General features: G+C 46.2%; 2 protein-coding genes across 3 annotated transcripts in view; one reads left to right on the forward strand and one right to left on the reverse strand.

The window, feature by feature from the left end:
* Nucleotides 1-5,182: 5,182 nt before the first annotated feature.
* Erp29 (endoplasmic reticulum protein 29) lies at nucleotides 5,183-12,549 on the forward strand. Its single transcript, XM_051161577.1, has 3 exons — nucleotides 5,183-5,355; nucleotides 10,276-10,414; nucleotides 11,752-12,549. Exons 1-3 carry the CDS (start codon nucleotides 5,212-5,214, stop codon nucleotides 12,249-12,251), a joined length of 783 nt encoding a protein of 260 aa, XP_051017534.1. The 5' UTR covers nucleotides 5,183-5,211; the 3' UTR covers nucleotides 12,252-12,549.
* Nucleotides 12,550-15,194: 2,645 nt separating this feature from the next.
* Naa25 (N-alpha-acetyltransferase 25, NatB auxiliary subunit) overlaps nucleotides 15,195-24,407 on the reverse strand; it is a 56,943-nt gene continuing 47,730 nt past the window's right edge. Inside the window, exons 22-24 of one of the 2 annotated variants that reach the window (XM_051161579.1) lie at nucleotides 22,915-23,025; nucleotides 19,177-19,323; nucleotides 15,195-16,298 (exon numbers count right to left, since the gene is read on the reverse strand). In XM_051161579.1, the coding sequence (XP_051017536.1) occupies nucleotides 16,218-16,298; nucleotides 19,177-19,323; nucleotides 22,915-23,025 (339 nt within the window). In that variant the 3' untranslated portion in view covers nucleotides 15,195-16,217. Of the gene's footprint in view, nucleotides 16,303-19,176; nucleotides 19,324-22,914; nucleotides 23,026-24,407 lie in introns of both variants that reach the window. The other variant, XM_051161578.1, reaches the window with a different exon arrangement.

The following is a 24,407-nucleotide window of genomic DNA, read 5'->3' on the forward strand; positions in this document are numbered from 1 at the left end:
GTTTTGGAAGAAATGAAGGAAGTGATTGGTTGGAGGGTGGCAGATTGGCACCTCTGCTATGAAACACAGACCAACTTTAAGAGTCCTACAGTCAGGACAGGGTGTAGTGGCACATGCCTGTAATCCCAGCATTTAGCAGGCCCAGGCAGGAATTTGAGGCCAGCCTGGTCTACAAAGCAAGTTCCAGGACATCCAAGGCTATACAGAGAAACCCTGTCTCAAAAAACCAAAACCAGGGCTGGAGAGATGGCTCACAACCATCTATAATGAGAACTGGTGCCCTCTTCTGGGCTGCAGGTGTACATGCAGGTGGAGCACTCTATACATAATAAATAAATCTTTAAAAAAACAAAAACAAAAAAACCCAAAAAACCCTAAACAACCAAACAAAAAATTCCAATGCTTTAAAAGTTCAGTATCTCAGAGGCTGGAGCAATGGATCAGAGCTTAAGAGCAGCTGTTGCTCCTGCAGAGACCCTGAGTTTGGTTCCCCCCGTAAGGTGGCTCCAGTTCCAGGGAATCCAATGTCTTCTTCTGATCTCTGAGGGAACTACACGTGTGCACACATGCACATACATACAGAGAGGCAAGACATTCATATACATGAAATAAAGTAGAAGAGAATATTACATTTTTTATTTAAATAAAGTTCAATGTCTCCTACTAGATGTGGAAGTGCACACCACCAATCCTAGCACTCAGGAGGAGAGGCAGGTGGATCTCTTTGAGCTCAAGACCAGCCTGGTCTACATAGTGTGACCCTGTCTAAAAATAAGTAAGTAGATATATAAATAAAAGTTCCATGACATTTTAAATTATCCTGTCTCTTAACAGTGGGTATATGTCATTTTGTTTTATTGCCACAAGCATATTATGCCAGAAACACAGGCATAGTTGTGTCTTTCCTCAACATCAGAATGTACTAACAATACATTCACAGAGCTATGTCAGTTTCAGTCATTGGCTGCAACTTACTAATTTTGAGTTCAAGAGTGTGGATCCTAGCAATCACCTTTTTTTGTTTGTTTATTTTTGTCTTTGAGACAGGGTTTCTCTGTGTAGCTTTGTCTGTCCTAGACTCACTTTGTAGACCAGTCTGGCCTTGAACTCACAGAGATCCCCTTGCTTCTGCCTCCTGAGAGCTGGGGTTACAGGAGTGCACCACCACAGGTCCTTTTATTCCAGGGTTAGTTACTAGTTTTACCTCTTAGACTGCACACTATCCTGTCATACAATGACATATTAACGCAGATTACAGAATAGCCATAGATTTACAGAAGCTGCAGAGTCCTGAAAGGCTCTGCTGAAGTTCAACTGATACAATCCCAATACCGCAGGGCCTATGAAGAAGTCTGAATAGACACAGAATTGTCAGCACAGGCCGTTTCAAATGTTGATCTGAATTGGGCAGAGCATTACATGGTGGACAGACTGCACTCAGGCTGGAGTCTCGGACAGAGAAAGAAGTCTTTCAGTTCAGCCAGTTTCTTAGACAAGGCTTATGACAGTGATGGGCCAAAACAGCAGTACTCTGTACAGTTTCAGGTGAGGGGGACAGTGATGGGCCAAAACAGCAGTACTCTGCACAGTTTCAGGTGAGGGGGACAGTGATGGGCCAAAACAGCAGTACTCTGTACAGTTTCAGGTGAGGGGGGGGGGTTACACCTGGTGCAACAGATGAGCTCATGGGAACAGAGTGTCTCTGCTTTGATTTTATATAGTCACAGGCAGCATTGTTTACTCACATGAAACATGACTTATCAGTTTCTATTAGTTCAGTTTAAATTATCCCTCCCCCCTCTTTTTTTTTTTTTTTCCCGAGACAGAGTTTCTCTGTGAAGCCTTGGCTGTCCTAGACTTGCCTTGTAGACCAGGCTGCCTCAAACTGACAGAAATCCACCTGCCTCTGCCTCTCAAGTGCTGGGATTAAAGGTGTGTGCCACCACCGCCCAGCTAATCATCCCATCTTTTAACAGTGGGTATATGTCACTTTGTTCTATTGTCATGAGCATATAATGCCAGAAACACTGACATAGTTGGGTCTTTTCTCAACATCAGAATGTACTAACAATACATTCACAGAGCTATGTCAGTTTCATTCATTGGCTGCAACTTACTAATTTTGAGTTAAGAGTGTAGATAGATGTTGACTTATGTGAACACATTGTAGAGTCGCTTTTTCTCTGCACTTAGCCTCAATATGTGATGAAAGTATTGCACAGCCCAAAAGGAGCAATTCTACACAACAGAGAAAGCCAGAGCAGGCTCAGATGCTTACTTCCACCTCAATCTACTTGTTTATCAAAGTTTCACAAATTCTATCTTATTAGAGGATCTTTTTGTTTGCTTGAGACAGGGTCTCACTGTGTGGCCCAGACTGGCCTGAAATTTGCTTTACTGACCAGGTGGTCTTGAACTCACAGAGATCCGCCTGCCTCTGCCTCCCGAGTGCTGGGATTAAAGCCACCACACCCGGCTTCTGTACACTCTTCCTCCTCCTCTTCTTCCTTTTTTTTTTTTTTTCCTCCTTTTTTAAAAAAGATTTATTTACTTTATTATGAATACAGTGCTCTGCCTGCATATATACCCACAGGCAGAAGAGGGCATTAGATCACATTATAGATGGTTGTGAGCCACCATGTGGTTGCTGGGACTTTAACTCAGGGCCTCTGGAAGAGCAGACAGTGCTCTTAACCTTGGAGCCATCTCGCCAGCCCCTGTATGCTCTTCTTACTTGCCAGATTTTAACTTGCCAGATTTTAACTCACCTCCTTTAATATTGCAGTACTTAAGTGCCCTCAGCCTTACCCCTTCTGATCCATTCCCTTCTTTCATTTTTCTCTTTGACAGTGAGCAAGGGGCTCACTCGACAACCCTGGCTGACCTGAAACTACGCAGACCAGGCTGGCTTCCCACTCACAAAGATCCACTTGCCTCAGCCTGAGTGCTGGGATCAAAGGCACATGTCCTTATGCCCGGCTGTAATCGTTTTTCTAAAAGGGACAGCGGACCCACTGGATTCAGGCCCACCTGTATGATTTCAGCTTTAATTATTTCTGTAATTACTACAATCATCCCAGTGCATTTGAGGCACATGATTTAGTCCCTGACAAAGACAATGTTTGTTTCAAAGTCTTCCTCAAATTTCCTCAGGTCTCCATTGCTCTCCTTCTCTGGAAGGGCCCAAGAAGACTGGCTAAAAGGCGTGTCCTACCACACCCAGCTTTCCCTTTCTTGAGTGATGTTTTTATATGAAAATCTGGCATGCTCCAATTAAAGCCTCTGGTGATCTAAACCACTGAGATCAGTGAGAGCCTTTATTTTGACCCCTAATTTGCCTTTACATAGATTCACAGTGCTCAACGTGCTTGACCGTATCTGTCACCTATTAGCACTGCCGTGCTTCCCTTTGCTCCACAAATGCTTCCTACCCTTCAAAGCCAGGCTCAGAATTATCTCCTGGGATCAATGCTGACACTTTTGAGCAGGACTGACTTGTAATACAGGCTCTTCTAAGGTGGAGAATGCCTTTGCAGTGATTAGGAGACAGACGAGAGTGAGGATTTTGATACTTACTGGGTAGATGGCAGCCCTGGAGAGAACACACACACACACACACACACACACACACAAGATGTGTGAACAAGGAGACACAGAAGGAACTATAGGTCTTTCTTAGGGCCTAGCAATACCCAAATATGTTTCCTGGGGAGAGTTTTAATTGGTAGGCTTAAAGTAAGTAGGCATGAATGTGCCAGGAAGTCACACTGTGACAGTGATCAGTGTGTCATACTTGCACACCTGTGCTAGATGTGAAGTGAGCATGGCCAGTCAAATGGAGGCCATCTAGCTGTCTATTACAGGGATGGCCATAAGGCAGCAAGTGTGTAAAGTATAGCTGTAGAAGGCAGTTTCAAACGTGTGTGTGTGTGTTCGCGCGTGCATGTAGAGGCCACTGACTCACCTATCTTCCTTAGTTATACTCCCATCTTTTTTTGAAAGTCAGTAAGACTTGGGGTTCTCTCTCCTTGCCTCCCCAGTACTGGCAAGTATGCCACACTCAGCTTGTTTTGTTTTGTTTTTGTTTTTTGAGACAGGGTTTCTCTGTGTAGCCTTGGCCGTCCTGGACTCGCTTTGTAAACCAGGCTGGCCTCGAACTCACAGCGATCCGTCTGCCTCCGCCTCCTAAATGCTGGGATTAAAGGCGTTCGCCACCACCGCCCGGCCACACTCAGCTTTTTTTGTTTTGTGTTTTTTGTCTTTTCGGGACAAGGCCTCTTTAGGTTTACTCTCCGTGGTCTAGAACTCACTCTGTAGACCAGGCTGGCCTTAAACTCAGGGTCAGCAGCAGCCTTGGCCTCAGGAGTGGTGTGATTAACAATGTGTGTCAACTTCTCCTTGGTTGCTGAGGATGTAACTAACATGGGGCGAATGGCGCCTATGCAGTCCTTGCAAACCCAGAACACACGGTGGACATCCGGCAACCTCCTACGCAGACCGAGCTCAGCCCGACAGCTTTCCTAGCGCGGGGATTACAGCCGGCGGGTTATTATTCCCCTATTTTCTCCAATACAAAATTATTTCAAGCTTTTATCCCCAGGCACTGAAAACGGAGGCCTGTTCCCTCACTACGCGGTCCAGCCTCGGCTTGCCACCCTCCTGCCTCGTGCTGAGATTACAAGCATGTGCGCATGTGCCACCTACCACACCTGGCTGGAAGTAGAACAGCGAACAGGACTTTCCTCAAGCTTCTGGAGCAGGGGAGGCCTACAAGGGCATGGCGGCGACTACAAGTGACAGCTGACTAACCGAGAGAGGCGAGAGTCCCACCAGACCGCATCCGCCCAGCGCCAGGAAAGCAGCGAGGGAATTGGTGAAGGAAGCTTCGCTTCGCGCCTCTCCTCACGCGAGAAGGCGGCGGAGGCCGGCCTAGGCGAGCGGCACCGAGTGCGCGTGCGCAACAGGCCCACTTAGCCCGCTAGCCCAGCACCTGGTTGCGCCCCCCCAGATACGCCCATTACGCATGCGCACCGGCCCTCTCGCTGCCCCGCCCATCCTTTCCACCCTGGGGAGGGGTGCTGAGCCTCCCGAAGTGGTCACGTGCGCGCGTGCGCGCTTGCGGAACCGCCCTCCCAGTGACGTGACAGCCTACTCGGAGCGCTCCGGCTCGGTCCCTAGCTTTCTCATCTCCAGCTCCGGGAATCCCGCGTGATGGCTACCGTGGTGCCTGCCGCCGTTTCGCTCTCTCCACTGCTGTCCATTCTCCTGGGCCTGCTGCTCCTTTTTGCTCCGCATGGCGGCAGCGGCCTGCACACGAAGGGTGCCCTTCCCTTGGACACAGTCACTTTCTACAAGGTAATGAGGGCTGAGGGTCGTGCGCAGGTGCAGCTAGACGCCCGTGGGAGCGCGCGCCGGTGGGGACGTTGGGTTCCGAGGGGTGGCAGCAGACAGTGCTTAGGGACCATATAGACAGACACCCGAGCGTCCTATAGGCCCAGTGTTGACAGAGCAGGAGCACCCTTGCCTTTGCTTTGCAGCCTGAGCACTCGCTACCTCTTTACAAAATAGCTACCAAGGGAACTAAGTGTCCCTTCCCTTTATCTATAGGGAAAAGACAATGCCGGGAGAGATCCAATCCACGAGTCCCCAAGTGGAAGACCAGAGGGCGGGGCGAGGTCGACGGTCCCTGATGGGGTGGGGGTGGGTGGTGAAGAGAACTCTGCACGTTAGCATGCAAGTCCGCTCCCCCTCTTCTCTGAGGGTGGACTGTAGCCTGCTTGGCGATGTGCAAACCATGTTCAGATAGCACGCAGACCCCTACAGTGTGCCAGGGTACAAAGGTGCGGATCTGCCACCTGTAGAGAACTTCTTGGAGCAGAGAAGGTACTGAACAAAACCGGACCAAGGCACGGAAGAACCGTCACTACCCCCCCCCCCCCAGCAATTTTTACAAAATTTGGCATCTAGGTCTGGGTAAATGGATGGTGGAAATGTTAGAGACCGATTACAGTGGCCTCTGTGGACCAACTTCTCATGCGTCTGTCTCTAGCTACCAGCAGCTTCTAACTTCCTCTATTGGGCGAGCTAAGTGTGGAGAGGAGTCATTTTCTTATTTTGGTCTCATAGTGAGGAACTGAAAAACAGAAGGGGACTCAAATGAGCCTATCTCGAGTGGTCTGTCTATTTTGGAGAGAGTCGCTGGTGGGATCCTGCACATGTAGCCCATTCAAGGTTGTTCTTGGGGCGGGGGGAGGGGGAGGAAAGCCTGCCTGATTTTTAAACATATTAATCACCCACTATACAGCAGTGTAGTTATACCACAGTCCAAGTGTGAATAAAAGGTACATTTTGCACCATAAGCTTAATCACTTGGTGCTCCTCTACCCTTGTCGACTGTCTCCCCGCTCTAGGCTGTTACCCCCACCCCCACCCGCCTTCCTGGCAGCACCTGGAGATTCCACTTAACAGACAGTCCCCTTGTGGTCCTCATTTCCTAGCCCCTTTCCAGTCTGCTCCAGCCAATACAAGCCGCCTCTGACTGCCCCTCGCTCCAGGCTGTTAGCACATAGGCACTGGCTGTTCCTGGTGATTGGAACATTCTTTGCCCAGCCTTTGAAATAGGTTACTTCTCATTGTTTCGTCTTAGATTAGCTATTACAGCCTTGGGCCAGGTGTGGTGGTGCACCCCTTTAATCCCAGCACCTGGGAGGCAAAGGCAGGGGGATCACTGTGAGTTCCAGGCCAGCCTGTTCTACAAAGTGAGTCCAGGACAGTCAAGGCTACACAGAAAAACCCTGTCTCAAAAAAGCAAAACAACAAAACACCTCGAGCCCTTCCTTTCTTTGCTTTCTCAGACTCCCAGATTTAAATGTCAGTCCTGTTGCTGTTTGGTTCCTCTTAGGATACTCATCACTGATTAGTTTTTCTTTACTTGTCATTCATATTTCCTACAGTAGAATATTACATGTTTATGAAGAAGTACCTGATTTTTTTTGGGGGGAGGGGGGTTTGAGACAGGGTTTGTACAGCCCTGGCTGGCGTGGAACTAGCTCTGTAGAAGAGAGGCTGGCTTTGAACTCACAGGGCTCCGCCTGCCTCTGCCACTCGCCTGAGTGCTGGGATTAAAGGCACATGCCACCATCCATCTGGCTGTACCTGATGTGTTCTTCTGACTCTCCACAGCATAGCAGATTATCTATTGAGCATCTAATATGACAGTTGGCCTGGTATGCTGTGTTCATGTGAGTTAACAGGTGTCTCCTCCAGTTTCTCCCCAACTGCACTCTTCAGAGAAGACATGGGGCTTCTCCTGGTGTTTTGTCCAGTTATCTTGTTACATGCTTTACCTTTCGGGGATTTTCAACCTAGAAAAATATTTTCTCATTGTTACTTTTGACCATCACTAGAAAGCTTCATTAGACGAGAGGCCCTGTGCTGTTCACTGCTGTGTTCATTTATAATGGAGTCTAGGTGTGAAGGGCTCTTAGCAAATTCTTATTTGGTGAACAGATTTTCAGACAGGCATGGTGCCACACACAGCACTGGGGAGGCAGAGGCAGAGAGGCCATGAGATCAAGGCCAGTCTAGGCAATTTAATGAGACCTTCCTTGTCTTAAGAAACCCAGTGAGAAGAGACTTGATACCCTATGAGAATATATAGGGGGACGTAATCCCCCTCAGGAACAGTCATAGGGGAGGGGAATAATGGGAAAATGGGGGGGGGGGGAGGAATGGGAGGATACAAGGGATGGGATAAACATTGAGATGTAACAAGAATAAATTAATAATAAAAAAAAAAAAAGAAACCCAGTGAAGGGCCCCAAGATGGCTCAGTAGGTAAAGGCACTTCCAGCAAGCCTGAAGGCCAGAGTTCAATCCTCTGGACCCAAGCCAGGCGGTGGTGGTGCATACCTTTAATCCCAAAACTTGAGAGGCAGAGGCAGGCGGATGGATCACTGTGAGTTCGAGGGCAGCTTGGTCTACAAAGTGAGTCTAGGACAGCCGAGGCTGCACAGAGAAACCCTGTCTCAAAAAAAAAAAAAAAAAAAAAAAAAGTCCTCTGGACCTACATAGTGAAAGGAGAGCAAGACCTGGCTCCTACAAGTTGTCCTTTGGCCTCAATTCCTAACAGGGCACCTACACATCTGAAGCAACACTACAGCCTCCTGTTAGCTAAAATCTCCTTTCTATTTCAGCGTATGGTTATTATTTTTCTATATTAAAAATGTAGGCCCCTTGGTAGGGATCCTCTGTTGTGCTTTTGAACCACCACCCTGTTTCTGCCCAACTTGACTCACAACCACGTAACATCAGCTCTAGATTGCTAGAGCTTTGTTCAGAATATTTCTCAGTGTCTGCCATACACCAGGACCTGAGGAATGCACCAGAAACCAGGCCATGGTCCTTTTTCTTAGAAATGCACACCTAGCTGGGCGTGGTGGCGCATGCCTTTAATCCCAGCACTTGAGAGGCAGAGGCAAGTGGATCTCTGTGGGTTCGAGGCCAGCCTGGTCTACACACAGAAACTCTGTCTCAAAACAACAACAACAAAAAAACAAAAACAAAAAAGAAAGAAAGAAAAAGAAATACACACCGTAGTTGAAAGGCCAGAAAATAAACAAATATGGTTTCAGAGTGAGATTGAAGAGCATTAAGGAAGTAAACTAGTAGGTGACTGGCATAGTTCTCTCCACTTGAAGGGGACATGTGAACTGAGCCTTGAATGACAGAGGCAGCCAGGAAAGAACGCAGGAAGAGGCTTCCAGGTAGCAACAGTTGGAGCTAGTGCTGAGCAGAAACAAGGCCAGCTGGGCCACAGGGATATGGTCTGATTTATATTTTCAGTCTTTCCTGCTGCTGGGCCCTTAGAGACCTGCACTTTTTGGAGTCAGTGACCTGTTCCCATAACTTTTGTCCTTCATGTACCTAGGCAGTGTTAATATCCTTAAAAATGTAAAACCAAGTGTATGTCAAAAATAATGTCTTCAGTGCTTGCCTGTGATGTGAATATTAACAGTTTCAAGGTTGGAAGAGGCTGGAGAGATGGCTCAGTGCTTAAGAACAAATATTCCTCTTATAAAGAACCTTGAGCTCAGTTCCTGGCACCCATGTCAGGCAGCTCACAGGTACCTGTAACTCTAGCGCCAGGGGATCAGGCACCCTCTTCTGGTACCCGTATTCAGATGTACAGTCACACATAACACATAAATTAAAAATTAAGAAAAGTTTTAAAAAGTTGATTATGGGAAGGCAGTATTACTGAATAAAGCTAGTTAGATAAAACGTGAGCACTGAGAAAAACAAAAACAAAAAAGTGTGCACTGAAAGCTATACATGAACAAATGCTGAAAAGATGGTAGGCAAAGAAATCAGACACAGAAGGCTACATTGTGAGTGACCCTGAGTAAACAAACCAGAGATGGGGCAACACAAGGAGGATAGAGGAGGAACAGGTACAGGTCTTCCTTACAGACAACTTGATAGTAATAGTTGTTAAGTAGCATTGCTAGTTCCTCTGAACCTACAGGGCTCCCCATGTAGAGCAGCCTGACCACCATCTTGTCCTGTTTCTGCTTCCTAAATGCTGGGATAACAGACATTCACCATGGCACCTGGATGAGCTGAAGTTGTTAAAGATTCTGAAATATTTCAGTTAACTTTTCCACAATGAAAATTCTGGCCTAAACGGTACTCTGATCTTAGAAGACATTGGCTGAAGTGTAGCCTCTTACCAACCTTCTAACTGGCCTGAAATTGTTTAATTTAGTTCAAGCTGTGGCTTCCGTGGCCAAAGCATCCCAGATAGTTCCGACAGCTTCTTATGTGGCTCTTTGCTTTCTGGCAGATTTGTGGTTTCTTGTTTACTGAGAAAGACCCCCTAAGATGGCAGACATGGCAGAGGACAACAAAGCACATGCAAGAGTCTCCTTAGCATTATTGAAACAGACACTGGCAGGGAAAGCCTTATCTCTGTTTATCCACAACTCTGTTTTGTTTTTTTTGGAGACAGGGGTTCTGTGTAGCTCTGGCTGGCCTTAACTCAAGAGATCCTCCTGAGTGCTGGGATAAAAGGCATGGGTCACCTTGCTAGGCTTCACAACTGTCTTGCTGGTGAGAACACATAACTAGCGTGGCACCCAACAGAAGGGAATCAGTGAATGACAGCATGAGAAAGCTTGTCTTCCACTGTGTTTCTTAAACAAGGGCCCCTTGGGGAAGATACTTAGTCCTAAAGGTCCCTGAACACCCGACTTGCTCAGCTCTGTGCACCCTCAGGTTATTCCTAAAAGCAAGTTCGTCTTGGTGAAGTTCGACACCCAGTACCCCTACGGTGAGAAGCAGGACGAGTTCAAGCGTCTGGCTGAAAACTCAGCCTCCAGCGATGATCTCTTGGTGGCAGAGGTGGGGATCTCAGGTATGGACAAGTCCAGGATGGCTGGGGAAGGGCCTGGGAGGAAGGAAGCTAGGGCTTAGTTCCCTGCTGGGAGGGGGAATAAATAACCCCTGAGCCAGTACCCTGGAGAAACTGGTTGTGTGGTCTGTCAGGACTGGCAGCAAGCTGAGCCAGAGCAGGTGCTGCCCCAGACCAACTATAACTGCCTGAAAGGAGAGATCCCCTCTTCCCAAATCTTTACCTGTCTTGAGAACCTAGGCTGTCATTGCAAGGCAGGAGTGGGAGGGGAGTGCTTGTTGTGGTCACCTACATCTAGTGGTGACAGTCCCAAGACTTGAAGACAATGAATTTCAGTGACATCACCTTAGCTGTGAGACTGGCAGCTCCAGGACCTTACCTCTGTCTTCCCAGCTGGGAGGACCCTGGGAACTTCCTGCAGTTTGGTGTCAGGCACACTTCTCCACGTCAATTAGTCAGTTGACTCAATCTCCAGTCAGTTCCCTGAGCTCAGAGAATAACTGCAGTAGGACCAACATTCATTCTGCGTCTACTATGCTTTCCATGAATTTTGTCCCCAACACCTCTTGAAGGAAGTACTATGGCATCTCAGACTTTTGGCCAGATGCTTAAGATTTAATGAGGCGGTTAAATGCCAGACCTATGTGGCTGGAGAGATGGCTCAGAAGAACACCGGCTACTTTTCCAGGGGACTAACACCCACATGGCAGCTCACAACTATCTGTAATCCAGCTCCAAGTGACTGATACCCTCACACAGACATGCATTCAGGCAAAACATCAGTGCACATAAAATAAATCATTAAAAAAAAAAAAAAAAAAGCCAGGACCACTTAGCAGCAGGTTTCTCAAGCTTAGTACTGCCCATTGGGAACGGTGTCATTCTTTCACATGATGGCCGTGTTCTCTCACTGGTCTTGCTACAGCCTTTGTGTGGCAGCCAGTGTTCACTACACGTTCCCTCTTCTATAAAGCTGCAGCCTGGGTGGCTGTGTGCTGCTCATGACATCCAAGCTCAGTCTCTGCCCACACCTTCTCACACCCCCACCCAGCTCTTCCTTAGTCAGGTCCCACAGCTGCCTTCATAGCCCAGATCACATGAGCTTCCTCACCACCTGTTAGGGCTCAAGTATTTACTCTACTCCTGTAGAATACAAGCATCCCACAGCATCACAGAGCTTGACAGCTGAACCATGACTAGACCCTCACACCCACAACAGGTTCTGGTACGAGAATTCAGACCCAGGTCTCTGGTGAGACTTCACACAGCCAACCTTCCAGTTTCTCCCTCTGCTCAGAACAGTGCCCTGCTAGGTCCTCACATCTGGTTTCTGTTCACAGACTATGGTGACAAGCTGAACATGGAGTTGAGTGAAAAGTACAAGCTTGACAAAGACAAGTACCCAGTCTTCTACCTCTTCCGGGATGGGGACTTTGAGAATCCTGTTCCATATAGTGGGGCAGTTAAGGTTGGAGCCATCCAGCGCTGGCTAAAGGGGCAGGGAGTCTACTTAGGCATGCCAGGTTGCCTGCCTGCATATGATGCCCTGGCAGGCGAGTTTATCAAGGCCTCCAGTATAGAGGCCCGCCAGGCCATCTTGAAACAGGGACAAGAGGGCCTCTCTGGTGTGAAGGAGACGGAGAAGAAGTGGGCCAGCCAGTACCTGAAGATCATGGGGAAGATCTTGGACCAAGGTGAAGACTTCCCGGCCTCAGAGATGACGCGGATCAGCAAGCTGATAGAAAACAAGATGAGTGACAGCAAGAAGGAAGAGCTGCAGAAGAGCTTAAACATCTTGACTGCCTTCAGGAAGAAGGGGGCTGAGAAGGAGGAGCTGTGACAGGGCACAAGGGATTTTCAGGGTTTGCTGGGGGCGGGAAGGGGAGAACTGACATGCTGACCATGGGACCCCCGTGGGGTGTAAGGGGCAGTGAGCAAAGCAGTACTGAGCCAGAGACCTGAGCCCATAGTACACCTGGACATTCATGCTGCTGAGCCCATACTTAGGACACCTCTAGAGCCAGTCTGCTCAGTCAAGATGGCTGGTGAGATCCCCCTGCAAAGGAATTGGTGCTACAGAGGGAGGTCCTGCTCAGGTCCTTGATGAGTATAATTCTAATAAAAGTCTGTTTTGGTTAGATGGTTTTCTTTCCAGACTGTACTCTTGGCCTATGATTGGAGTTCAGTTTTGAGTCTAAGCTTCAAGGGTACAGGGTGTTGTTTAACAGGGCGTTATATTTCATCCTTTCTCTCTACAGACAAACTCTTAGTTTTCCTGCCAAAGTGTTTGAGGATTTATACAATCAAAGCCAGATGCAGTGACACATCTGTCATCTGAGCACTAGGGAAGTAGAGGCATAAGGAGCTTAAGGCCAGCTTTAGCTACACAGTGAATTTAAGGACCAGCCTGGGCTACATGAGACCATCTTCAAAACAAAACAAACAATCCACATTTGTTCCAGTTTAAACGTGTAAAATGTAAAGTACTTTCCCACAGAGTCACTTGCTTTAGGTTTTCAGGTGACCAGAACTCCTGCAGCAATGAACCCCAAGCCTGCTGCACCTGTTACAAATCACCCTCCAAATGCAGATCCCCAGAAGATACAATGCATGTTTGACACAGCTGGTGAAGTGAGTGGCTTCTGCTCCTCCACACCCACCAGACTGTACTCAAAGAGATGCTGAAAACAGAAAGTGGCTAAGAAGCCGTGTGTTACAGCAAAACACATGGTAGCTGTTGCTGTCGGCCGTCCGCACACAAGTGCCCCTGCTCAGTGCAGGCTGCGCCTCAGGAGTGAATGAGATCCAGAGGATCGAGTAGTTTAATTTTAAGCCTGTCCCCCCGAGACAGAGTTTCTCTGTGTATCCTTGGCTGTCCTCAAACTCACAGCGATCCTCCTGACTCCCAAGTGCTGGGATTACAGGCATGTATCACCACGCCCGGCTCAGGAAACTCATCTTTTAAGACCGAACAAAAAATGAACTAGGCAAAAATGCCAACTTAAAAATAAAAATATTTATGTAAGCTAGCCTGTCTGTCTAGTTAAAGCCGATTTGCTGCCTTTACTCAATTCTCAAAAGTAGATTTCCCATACCAATAAATCACATAAAAAAACAGGAAGAGTTTCAACAAACCTGCAGATAAATTGAACCCCTTTTTATATTGAAAAAGTTGAAATGAAAGACAAATACAGATTGAACATGGTGACTGCAAAATATAATGCAATTTTAAACAATTAAAATTATGAAAATATACAAAATTGATGGCAGCACACCTAGGTTTGTGCACACTCTCCATTATGTGGAGACACTACAGAGGACGCCCCTGTCCACGTCAGAGAAGTAACTTGAACCCAATGCCTGTTTTAGGAAGTCTTGACTTAGGATCTCAGTAGTATAAAAAAGCAGTGATTTTTTTCAGTCTGTAAACAGTAGTCATGGTTTTTTTTGTTTTTGTTTTTTAAATATCAATTTAACCACACACACAGACAAAAACAGAACAAAACCCATATAAACCAGAGCAGCAGCGGCAGCGGGTCTCTGAGCATATTCTCCTCAGATACCAATGACATACGAGCTCGGGGAGAGGGCGCCTTTACTCAGTAAGAATATATATATATATATATATACTTTAACTGTACACAATTTATAGTGCATGACAACTTCCAAAAAGAACAGACTGATAAAAGATATTGGCCATTTTTCTTCATAATTTCAATCTTTTTACAATTATTTCAAAATTTAAGAATTGGATCTAATTGAAATGCTACATTTAGTAAGAAAATCAGCAAGTAATAAAGGAAGTGTTAACTCCAACATGACATTATTCGTTAGTAAGACCTGTAGAGTTCCCAGGCCTCAAGGCAGGGGACTGACTGGATAGACCACTAGAGGGAGGAGCTATGCCTGAGGACGAGAGGCAGCCCATAGAGTCCATAACTGATGATGGTAGGCTGATAGCTGTTTTAGAGCATCTATGTCCATGTCCTTACAGTACAGTTTGAATATCCAAGAAACATTATTCCAGGCAAGAGCCCACCGAGCCCCATGGGAACAGGTTATAGCTATGGAAATGGCCACATGCTGATGTTCAAGGCAAGTAAAAACCAATCTTACTCAAAAGGCCCGCCCTTCTGGGATGGAGCCTAGGATACTCTGGGGCAATTACGTGGTCTAGGCTCCAGCAGATTTTACAAGTAAAGTTTCTACAGGCTTCCAAGAAGCTTAAACTAAGATGGATGCAGTAGTGCCTGCCTGCCTGTAATCTCAGCACTCAGAAGGCAGGGGCCTCTGAATTTGAGGCCAGCCTGGTCTACAAAGCCATTCCAGGACAGCCAGGGCTACACAGAGAAGCCCTGTCTTCTGGGGGGTGGGGTGGGCTGGGGTGGGGGGGATGGCTTAAACTGTTATTAACCACTATGCGAGTTTGTAAATCCAAGAATGTCAAAATAAAGGATAAAATGCAAACCTAGCCACAAGATTTTGCCAGCTCTCCTTTAGCTGGCGTCACCTCTTGCTGAGGTGGTGCATGGGAAATACCAATCCTCAACAAATTAATTTTTTCACCTTATAGTTACTGACTCACAGGAGCCAGATGACAGTGATAAAAACAGAAGAGGGACTCAGACACCGAAACAGTCACCGAAGGAGCTGTAAGAGCTCAGCACAACATGTTCAAGAGCAGTTTTCACCTTCCCTCTCAAGCTCCCAAACTGCAGGCTCAGGGACCAGATCTCCAGCCTCAGGTGAACAAAGTAAATACAACCTGATACAGTTGTCACGTGTCTACAAAGTAGAATGACATCTGGCCCATTGTAAAATGTATCTTTTGTCAACCTAAAACTTAAAACCTAGGCTACATCCATAATATACAATTTTTTCTACTCCAACTCCCCACTTAAAAACACTAAACTTTGTAAATCTTTGTTTCCAAGCATATTTATGCACGTGTATCTGTGTGACTCATGAAATGGCTGCAGAATGTGACTCCAAACCCACAAGTATCAGACTCGCCTGCACAAACCACAGTACCCCTCTTTCAGCAGCCCTTCCTGCCTTCCCTAAAGGACCAGGAGTGAGGCCTCAGCAGCTTATGATGTGAGGTGGGCTGTCCTCAGTCTTCCTCGCTGCCCTGACACTGAGGACTCCCAGGAGCAGGGCTGGGCATGTCTTGGCTATCAGGACTATGAAGCCAAAACTGAGCACCTGTGATCATGTGTGGTGCCCTGCAGCAACATGTGCTCATGCCACATCGCACCCGACCTTCTGTGGAGCCATGCTGTTTCTGTGGGAGCCTCAGGAAACTGCTGCTATGGAAAGGGCCCTGCTTCCATGTCTGCTCCTACATCTGCTTTTTGCCTCTTGTGGCTAAAGGACCACCCAAACTCCCATTGCATGACAAAATGGCAATCCCCCTGCTCTGAGGTTGGTGCTTTATACTTAATTTCTATTGCTGCTTGTATAGTAACTCCCACCTCAGACATTTCTGGTAATGGGAGTGAAGTGGGGTCCTCTTGTTGCTGTCCTGTGGGTAGGAACAGGTATAAAGAGTGGTAAACCCAGATGAGGGTCCTGCTTCTGGTTTATATACAATAATTTAATTTGTTGTATATATTTAATACCTCAAAAATTAATTCACGATCAAAGTCCTTCATGCATTTGTGAGGAAGTTCTGGATTAGAACAATGCCAGTCAGATGTTGCTTTTGCTGGGGAAGGTGGTAGTCATCTTCTGCTGTAGCGTCTTCAGTGCCTATGGTTCATACTTCCTTAGATTTTTAGTTTCTTTGTGGTCTCAAGTCTTTTCCTCAGCAGCTCCCCTGTTTCCAGAAGTGAGTGTAGGTAACTGCTCTGTACTTTCCCCTGCACAGTCTTTGAAAATTTTCTTTCTTCCTACAAAAGAAACAATAATAAGTGGTCTTGCCCAAAAATCATTCACTCAGCTTATAGTGACCTCACTCAGAACTCCCATATCATTTCAGTTCATAAAATATAAGGAAGAGGGGCCAGGTGTGGTGGCACAAGCCTTTAGTCCCAGCACTCAGGAGGCAGAGGCAGGATGATCTCTTTGAGTTGTAGGCCAGCCTGGTGTATAGAGGGAGTTCCAGAACAGCCACGGCTACACAGAGAAACCCTGTGACATGGAAACGTGGCACAGGCTGGATGAAGAGGTGTGTACCCTGTTCATGCCAAGGAAAGTGGGAGAACCTCAGGAGCTCACAGAACTATAACCTGGGCAAGGTATAAAGTCTGAGACTTCAACTGTTTCCAAGTAAAATGAACTTGCATCGCTAATTTGATACCATCACAGCCCCTTTCAACGGCACCAGCTTTACCAAGTCTGTTTTTTCCTATTTGAATACCGAAGTCCATCCGATCTCTCCACCCCACCCCCCATGAGTCCTGACCTGTGACAGTGTACAGGTCAAGAGACAAAGAGCACAGAAAGAAGTGGATGTGCTCAAACACAAAAAGGGCTGTGAGTAAGGAGGGCTACATGAGGTTGGCAGTGCTGTAAAACCCAGAGCTACAACCAAAACTAGACACACCTCCCGACGAACAGTGCTAGGATGTACATGCACTCAGCCTTAGAAATGGAGGTGAATATGGGACAATGTGTGCAAATGTTTTGTTTCTGGATACTGGGTATCCCTATATAGCTATGGCTGTCCTGGAACTCAAGAGATGCACCCATCTCACTCTCCCTCCTAAGTGCTGGGACTAAAGGTGTGCATCACCACAGACAGCTCAAGATACATTTAATTCAGTATTATACACAAAACAGCAGGTTTAGATGTCCCCAGCCACAGGCTATACGTATAAACACTTTCAACAATTACATGTCAAAGCCAATCTGAAGAGCAAACTGCGTCTGCTGAACAGAGTAGGACTTTATGGCTATTAAGATCTAATCAGAATAAAAATGATATACATAGCACTGACATTGTATTAGGTAGGCATCCTATGAGTCCCATGTAACCAGGGGATGTACACAGGTTCTGTGCCAGCAGTGTACAATTTTATAAAGGTACACTCGCTTGCTGGTTTTCAGAGAAAGAGTGAGTGAGTTCTAGAACCAACCACTTTTGGACGTGGAGACAATGGCAGTCTAGAGAGTGGGTAGTGGGTGGTAGAAGAGTGCTTATCTTAAACATATAAAGCCTCGAGCTCCATCCTCAACAACAACAACCTCCCAAAAACTGTGACGCCAACAGTTGTCGTTCATTCCCATTTGATACAAATAGCTAAAGAAAGCACAGGCTGACTGCGTGTGTCAGTCTCAACAAATCTGTGCAGCTGGAGTAAAGAAAGTCCAGTTGCAGAAAGCGGCATGAGATACTATGACACTACGTGCTCTTCTCATGAATATAAATACAAAGAAGGATGTCCACCTACCGCTCGTTTTACTTGGCTACCCCACGAGAGGAAAGGGGACTAGAAAGAAAGACAAGAAACACAACAGATGTGCTTAAAGTAAGTGAGATTGAGAGATGAGCACTGGCTGCTGTAGCCGAAGACCCAGGTTCAGTTCCCAGCTCCATCATGGTGGCTCAGGATTACCTACAACTCCAGTTCCAGAGGATACAAAATGAGACAGGCACCAGGCATACGTATGGTGCACTCGTGCATACAGGCAAAACACCCAAATGTAAAATATATACTTAAAAAAAAAATAAACAAACAACTACAAAAAATGAGGCCCAGCCAGGCACAGTGCTTCACCCCACAACCCTGACACCAGGAGTGCCAAGGCCGGAGAGCACACAGTGAGACTGTGATCAGATCCAGGGCCGGAGAGCACACAGTGAGGCTGAGATCAGATCCAGGGCCGGAGAGCACACAGTGAGGCTGGGATCAGATTCAGGGAAAATAGACAAGGGCCGGGTACCCTGCAGAATTGAATGGTGCACTCTGTGGGTTGGGGCTAGTTAAAGCAGCCCCCTGTTACTACTGTGTTCCATCCCATCAGACAGGTTTTCCTCTCCATTTGGGTAGAAAAACTTCTTCAGGGTATTGAACAGTCAGGAGCAGTGCCTAGCCTATGACAGCAATCTGTGGCACCAGACTCTGCAGCACTGAGCCAGCACTACTGTCCCTTTCACAGGAGGCAGTCAGATCAGCAGAACACTAACTACCACAGCACACCTTCTCATCATCTCCCTGCTTGGTAAAAACTTGCTAACCTAGCCCTCAATGGCCTGGAATGTACTAAACAGATCAGATTAGAATCACACTTGTATGCTGGGCAAATGCTCTATACCAACTAGCTAAATCCCAACCCTTAGTAAACAACACCTGCGGGAAATACAGTGGGTTGGGGGATAGAATAGGAGGAAAACTCTATCACCACAATGGTGGTTTTTTTGTTTTTTGTTTTGTTTTTTGGTTTTTTGATACAGGGATTCTCTATGTTGCCTTGGCTATCCTGGACACGCTTTGTAGACCAGGCTGGTCTTGAACTCAGTGATCCACCTGACTCTGCCTCCTGAGTGCTGAGATTTGAGGCCAAGTTGAGTTTGCTGAGTTTGAGGCCAGCCTGGTCTACAAAGTGAGTCCAGGACAACCAGGGCTACACAGAAAAATCCTGACTCCAAAAACAAAACAATCAAAAACCAAATCAAATCAAATCAACCAACCAACCAAACATGTCCAAAACACGTGGTCCTATGTCTTACAGGGAGAGAATGATGAATTGAACATTAACGTGTCATCATGATAAAGTTTCAACATCTGCAGAAAGCATGCTGCTTGCCTGTCATCTCTTACCAGAGAAACAGAAGTGTCTTCTAACGCGAGTTCCTCAAGTTTAAGTGCAATTAGATGTGTTTCAAGTCCTTTAATATGATCCACAGCATTGGAAATTAAAGTCTGAAGTCCAGTAACATAGTCTTGGAAACTGGTGAAGACCGGAGGCTGGGGTAAAGAAGATTTAAAGGTATTAAATGCTTCCTCAACATGTACTTTTCTAGAACCATATGCTAACTTCCCACCATACAGTGTTTGATACTGTGACCACAGGGGTGGATACACTTTGGGATAAACAGAGAGTCTGGAGTAACCAATTAGCCGCTAACTCTACAGTGATGCTTAATGCTCTTTTGATGGGAAAAGGAATACTGGGGATCAACCTAGGCAGTGTGTGTGCTTCAAAGTACTCTACCACTGAGTATGCATCCAGGGTTTGTGCGTTTTTTCTTTTTTAAACAAATCTCTACTTTTGTATGTTTGTTTTTGTTTTTCAAGACAGGGTTTCTGTGTAGCATTGGCTGTCCTGGACTCCCTCTGTAGACCAAGCTGGCCGTGAACTCAGAGATCCCCTGCCTCTGGCTCCAGAGTGCTGGGATTACAGTCCTGTGTCACCGTGCCTGGGTGGAGAGGAACTAATAGAAAATGGGAGCCGGGCGTGGTGGCGCATGCCTTTAATCCCAGCACTCGGGAGGCAGAGGCAGGCGGATCGCTGTGAGTTCGAGGCCAGCCTGGTCCACAAAGTGAGTCCAGGATGGCCATGGCTACACAGAGAAACCCTGTCTCAAAAAACCAAAAAAAAAAAAAAAAAAAAAAAAAAAAAAAAAAGAAAATGGGTTAGATGGTCATGACTCCTGAGGGCGGAAAATGTACAAGAACAGTACAGGATAGAGAGGGAAATAAGGCTTTGTTTTCAGGACTGGGGAGGCAGCTCAGTGGGTAAAAAACTTACAAGTGTGTAACACCAACATCAATGTAAATGCTGACTGTAACACCAGTACTATTTAGCAGAGACAGGGTGATCCCAAGAGCAAACTGGATATTTAGACTGGCCAAACTGGTGAGCTCTGGCTTCAAGTAAGTCACCTCTTGCTCACACCACATGCCCATTTGTGAACTTCTATGCTCGGATGTACAGATCTCTCTCTCTCTCTCTCTCTCTCTCTCTCTCTCTCTCTCTCTCTCTCTCTGAGAGAGAGAGAGAGAGAGAGAGAGAGAGAGAGAGAGAAAGAGAAGCAAAATATTTTATTCTCCTATTCTTTACACCTGAGATTTCCAATAATGGGGTGAGGTGGGTTTTGTTTTGTTTTTGAAGCCACTGTGCCTGGCTTCCAATGTTAAAGGAAGATAGAAACTTAATGTTCTGGTTCCTTTGTTTGCTTATTTTTAGAGTGCTGGGTTTTAGTTTTTTTAAGACCAAGTTTCTCTGTGTAGCCTTAGCTTTCCTGGACTCACTCTATAGACCAAGCTGGCTTCGAAACTCACAGCTATCCGCCTGCCTTTGCCTCCCAAGCGCTGGGACTAAAGTCGTGCGCCACCACACCCAGCTTGTTTTTGTTTTTTTTAAAAACACAAGATCTTGCTGTGAGCCGCTATGCCTCACTATGAGGCAGAGGCAGAGGAAGGTAGATCTCTGAATTGAAGGCCAGTCTGGTCTCCAAAGCGAGTCCAGGACAGCCAAGGCTGTGTAACAGAGAAACCCTGCCATGAGAAAAAGAAAGAGAAAGAAAGAAAAGAGTAAGCTAGTAGGTACCCATACTACATACAATAATAAATTACTGGCCTGTGTGGGTGTTAGGAATTGAACTTGTGGCCTCTGGAAGTGCAGTCAGTGCTCTTAACTTCTGAGCTATCTCAGGCCTTATTTTTTCCAGAAAGAATCTATTTACTGAATAAAAAAGCAAAGGCTTGAGAGATGATTCATTGGTCAATAAAATGGCTGCTCTTGCAAAGGAGCCAGGTTAGAGATTGCTAGCATCCACTGGTCACTCACACCTCTGAGGGGATTTGATGGCCTCTGGTCTCTGTGGGATCCAGTCACTCAAGTGGTGCACAGACATACATGCGGACAAAATGACCACTTTTATTTTTAAAAATCTTTTATGCCAGGTGTGATGACGCAGGCCTTTAATCCCAGTACTTGGGAGGCAGAGGCAGGTGGATCTCTGTGAGTTCAAGGGCAGCCTGCTGTACAAAGGGAGTCCAGGCCAGCAAAGGCTACACAGAGAAATAATATCTCCAAAACAAAACAAAACAAAACAAAAAAACAAAAAAAATATTTACATCATTTGTGAAAATAACAAACTGGAAAACTTTGCTCTCTACAATAAAAGGGTAATACTAACACTGTTCAGCTGATCATTCAAAAACTATTCTCTAAAAGCTCAGTACCACACAGTCCTGAGAACACTGGTGCTGGAGGGGAAGGTTATCACTTCAGATCAAAGTCTAGATTCTGAAGGCTACACAGAGAAATAATATCTCCAAAACAAAACAAAACAAAAAAAAAAAAAAATATTTACATCATTTGTGAAAATAACAAACTGGAAAACTTTGCTCTCTACAATAAAAGGGTAATACTAACACTGTTCAGCTGATCATTCAAAAACTATTCTCTAAAAGCTCAGTACCACACAGTCCTGAGAACACTGGTGCTGGAGGGGAAGGTTATCACTTCAGATCAAAGTCTAGATTCTGAGAGCATCTCTATAGTATATTAAATTTAGAGTGTATTAATTAGTATGATGGAGACATGGCCATCAATATCCAGACCATTTATATTTATTAACAACAACAACAACAACAAAGGCCAATATCCTAAGAGAATACAAAAAATAAAAACAAAACAGACAAGTTGCAGATATTTGCTTTTAAAGAAAAAGTTTCATATAGCCTAGGGTGGCCTCTAACTATGTAGCCAAGGCTGGTCTTGAACGCTTCTTTGCCTCTCTGCCTCCACCAGCTAAGTGCTATCATGCTTTCTCAGCCTAGAACTTTCCACAGAGTATGATGCTGACTCGTTGTATCAACTGGGAAAACCGGTCATCTCTAGTCAGATGTTCATGGGTGATTGTAATAATCAGAAAAACAAGCCAGGGACAGTGGCAGAGGGAGGCAAATCTTTTGAGTTTGAGGCCAGCCAGTGAACGGTAGGAGAGCAAGGGCCATCCCTGGAATAAACAAACAAACAAAAGAAAACATAACAAAACGAAAAAGGTCAAAAGCCAAAGGCTTTAAAAAGGAACAGTGAGGCTGTACTTGGGAACCACAGGTCCTGCAACTCGAGCCTTACGAGACCATGCTTCCATGTGAGCACCCTGAGCACATAGGTTTGGTGTGAACACCTTGGATACAGTGTCACAAGCCTAATATTCTTTTAGATGGTTCAACAGACAAGGCAGACAGATAGCAAATGTTGTTGGATGAATGTCAGTAGGTGATGACCTGAGGAAGGATCTCCATAGAGCCATTAGTCTTTAGCCAATAAGCTAAGGATGTGACTGGGGCACGAGCTCTCATGCAGTGGAGGCAGTAGCGCTATTAAGTTCAGACAGCTGGTTTACATAGTGAGACTGTCTCAAAGCACACACTCATGTCCCAGCTACTGGGAAGGCCGAGGATCCAAAGTCAAGAAAAGCCCCGGCAACAAAAAAAGCTGTGGAGGAAATGGGTGCCTACAGAGCCCTGAAAGACTCTTGGAGCAGGGGAACAGCGTGAGGCAAGGCAGCCATGCCAGGCTGTCAGCTGCTCTGTCATTACCATGATGATGCTGGTTTCTTTTTTCTTCTTTTTCTTTTTCTGTAGATTTAATTTGTATGGCCGTAAGACACTCTCACAGTAACTGGACACCCAAAGGACGATAGAAATAGTCTGGAAAAGGAAATTTGCAAATTTGTCAGTATAAATTACACTAAGGTATCTAAACAGCAGCCAGAGACAAAGGTTTAAACAAAGTCATGGCACCAGGTGTGATGGCACACGCTTTTAATCCCAGCACAAGAGAGGCAGAGGCAGACAGATCTCTGTGAGTTTAAGGCCAGCCTGGTATACAAAGAAAGTCCAGGACAGTGACCACAGCAATGGGACAAGCCAAGCAGGAATGAAACTGACTGTGAGCCAGAATAAGCCTTTCCTTGTGTAAAGATGCTCCCTCATGTATTTAATGTCCCAGCAGTCTAGCTCACTGTCTTTCCTTGCAGTGCTTGCTCTGCTAGACTCCATTTTTTTCATGTTCCTTTGCTGAGTGCAGAGTCCACATGCCAGGATGTGAGACTCATGGGTTCCTTACAGCGAGGACTCTCCACACAGCAGTCAGTGGGACTCAACATCAAAACTGGGAGTCCTCAGGTGACTCCTGTCCCACACTGTGGGAGTATGTATGTGCTCAGTCCTTGCTGAGTTGCTCTACCCTCTCACAGTTACCAAAGCAGAGCATACAGCCTTCAAGAGACTGTAGGCTCCAGGAAAAAGAAGGGAGACAACACACATGGGTTGAAAAAATATGGTAATGGCTGGGGGAAGAGATGGGGACAACTCAGAAGTTAAGAGAGCTGGCTGCTCTTGCAGAAGGCCTGGGTTCAGTGCCCAGCAGATACATGGCAGCCCATAACTGCCTGTGACTCCAGTTCCAGGGCTTTCTGCAAGTACTTGTGTGCAAGCAGGTACATACAAATACCCATAATTCTAAAACAGCAACAACAAAAGAATCTGGCTAAAAATAAGAGTTTTCTGCCAAGTGTACTGGCATGTGGCTATGACTCCAGCCAAGGCAGGGTTCAGAGTTCAAGGTCAGTCTTGACTACACAGTAACTAACACTGCTTCAAAAAACCAAATAAGGACGAAACTAAGTTGTATTTTATCAAGACTCCTTCACAATGCAGAATGCTAGGCAATGAATAAAACAAATGCAGGCATGAACTCCAGGAAGCGCCAGAGGAGGTAGGCAAATGGCGATCATATGGTGAGCTTCAGAGAAAAGATGTGACTCAAGAAAACCAGTTTAGAAAATGATGTGAATTGTGTCTAGTGTCCCCAGCAATTGGTGAGAAAGGGTAAAGTTACAGGAAAGGTTAGCAAGAGCCACGCTTCTGAGGAGGATGAAGACACACCTCAAGGGCTGGAGAGATGGCTCAGAGGTTAAGAGCACTGCCTGTTCTCCCAAAGGTCCTGAGTTCAATTCCCAGCAACCACATGGTGGCTCATGACAACCTATGAGATGTGGCACCCTCTTCTGGTGTACAGGTGTACATGC

This window comes from Acomys russatus, chromosome 19, assembly GCF_903995435.1.
Source record: "Acomys russatus chromosome 19, mAcoRus1.1, whole genome shotgun sequence".
Taxonomy (NCBI): domain Eukaryota; kingdom Metazoa; phylum Chordata; class Mammalia; order Rodentia; family Muridae; genus Acomys; species Acomys russatus.

What these genes read in the sequence shown, in the direction of transcription:
- Erp29 (XM_051161577.1), top strand. Translation starts at nt 5,212, where the DNA reads ATGGCTACCGTGGTGCCTGCCGCCGTTTCGCTCTCTCCACTGCTGTCC. An exon ending in ACACAGTCACTTTCTACAAG is followed by an intron (nt 5,356 to 10,275) that starts GTAATGAGGGCT and finishes GTGCACCCTCAG; the next exon opens with GTTATTCCTAAAAGCAAGTT. An exon ending in GGCAGAGGTGGGGATCTCAG is followed by an intron (nt 10,415 to 11,751) that starts GTATGGACAAGT and finishes TTCTGTTCACAG; the next exon opens with ACTATGGTGACAAGCTGAAC.